A 1,637-nucleotide genomic window follows, 5' to 3' on the forward strand; every position below is an offset into this window, starting at 1 on the left:
CGGGAGCAGCGCCGTAGGCAGGCGCGGGCACGGCGCTCTGCATGGTGAAGAGCGCCTGGTGTCTCGCTGGCCGAGGCCCAAGGATGCCCGGAGCGGGAGCCCGAGGAACCGGCATCAAGTACGCATGTACGACACCCGTCCACGGGTTGGTGCCGTAAGTCCAGGGCAGGGTGGCATACTGCTGCTGCTGACGAGGGCCCCCCTTGCGCCTGTTTGCGACTGCCCCCGCGGCGGTTTCCGCGGCGCCCGCCACCCTGCTGCGACTGCTGGGGGGCAGCGAGGGGGGGTCTGGAGGGTGTAGAACCCCGGAGGCGCGGGGGACGCCGGCTAGTGGCGGGGCGCAGACGCGGGCGGGGCGGCCGATGGAGGGGCACCACGCGAGGTGCCGGCGGCGAGGGCGTGGTGCTGCACGCGCTTCTTGACCCCCTTCATCCGACGCTCCTCCAACCGCAAGTATGCCACGAACTTGGGGAAGGAGGGCTCCGGTATGAGGGAGAGGTTGGAGGCGGCGTTACCGAAGTCCTCGTTGAGGCCGGTGGTGAGCGTGCTGAGGAGGAGGTCGTCATCAACCTTGGCGCCAATGTCACGGAGCTCATCCGCCAACGTCTTCAGGCGGCGGCAGTAGTCATCGATAGACTGATCATCCTGATGACAGTCAAAAAATTCCTGCTGCAAAAAAACGCAGCGCTGAAGCTTGTTGTCGGTGAAGAGGCCGTTGAGCTTGACCCACACGGCGCGGGCGTCATCACCATTGCTCACGACCGTGTGAAACAGGTCCTTCGAGATGGTGGTGAAGAACCACCAGATGAGCGTGGCGTCGATCGCGGTCCACTCGGAGTTGCCCACCATGGCGCGGGAGTCGACGGAGCCGTCAACGTGATCCACGAGATTGTTCTCGCAGAAGAGCAGCGAGAAGCACGTCTTCCACGCAAAGTACGTGGCGTCGGTGACATCGAGGACGATGGGGACGCGGTCGTGGATGTTGATGCCGCGGATGTCAGTGGGGTTCGGCCCGGCGAAGGGGTTGTAGGAGGAGGAGCCGGAGGAAGTCATGGCGGCGCGGGAAGGGAGTGGCGCGGCGCGAGCGGGAGGTGCGGCGCGGGGAGGAGGCGCGGCACGGGGTGGCGGTTGCGGCGCGGGGAGGAGGCGCGACGCGGGGTGGCGGCAGCGGCGTGGGGTGGCGACGCGGCAGGGAGGAGGGCGCGGCGCAGGGGAGCGGCGGCGGCGGCTCGAGATCACAGCGGCGGCGGCCCGAGGCAGCGGCGGCTAGGGTTAGGCGAAAGCGGTAGGGGATCGACTTGTGATAGATACCGTGTAGAGAATGATTTGGTGCATCGATAATTAATTAATCGTGCACTAGGCACATATATATAAGTACAAGGGGTGCGGCCGGTATCTTGTCTCCTAAGATACACGTACGTACAGAAAAAGACAAATACTCTGCATACGAAACCCAAACCTACGTGCATATACACATGATCAACAAACACCACCCTCAAGGGGCACTGGGCTGGTTCCTCCGTCACGTCACGGAGGGCACAATCCTGGAGCTGCAGAGCGTGGGGTACATCCCCACCAATGTCGCCACTCAGCCGCCGGAGCCGAACCAACGCGTACCCACTCCCAAACCAGGGGAG

At 64.4% G+C, this 1,637-nt stretch overlaps 1 protein-coding gene across 1 annotated transcript; it reads right to left on the reverse strand.

The window, feature by feature from the left end:
- Positions 1-327: 327 nt before the first annotated feature.
- LOC109741525 (uncharacterized) lies at positions 328-1,053 on the reverse strand. The gene has a single exon (XM_020300618.1). The coding sequence runs from the start codon at positions 1,051-1,053 to the stop codon at positions 328-330; it is 726 nt and encodes a 241-aa protein (XP_020156207.1).
- Positions 1,054-1,637: the final 584 nt, after the last annotated feature.

This window comes from Aegilops tauschii, chromosome 3 (assembly GCF_002575655.3).
Source record: "Aegilops tauschii subsp. strangulata cultivar AL8/78 chromosome 3, Aet v6.0, whole genome shotgun sequence".
In the NCBI taxonomy this organism is placed as follows: Eukaryota; Viridiplantae; Streptophyta; class Magnoliopsida; order Poales; family Poaceae; genus Aegilops; species Aegilops tauschii.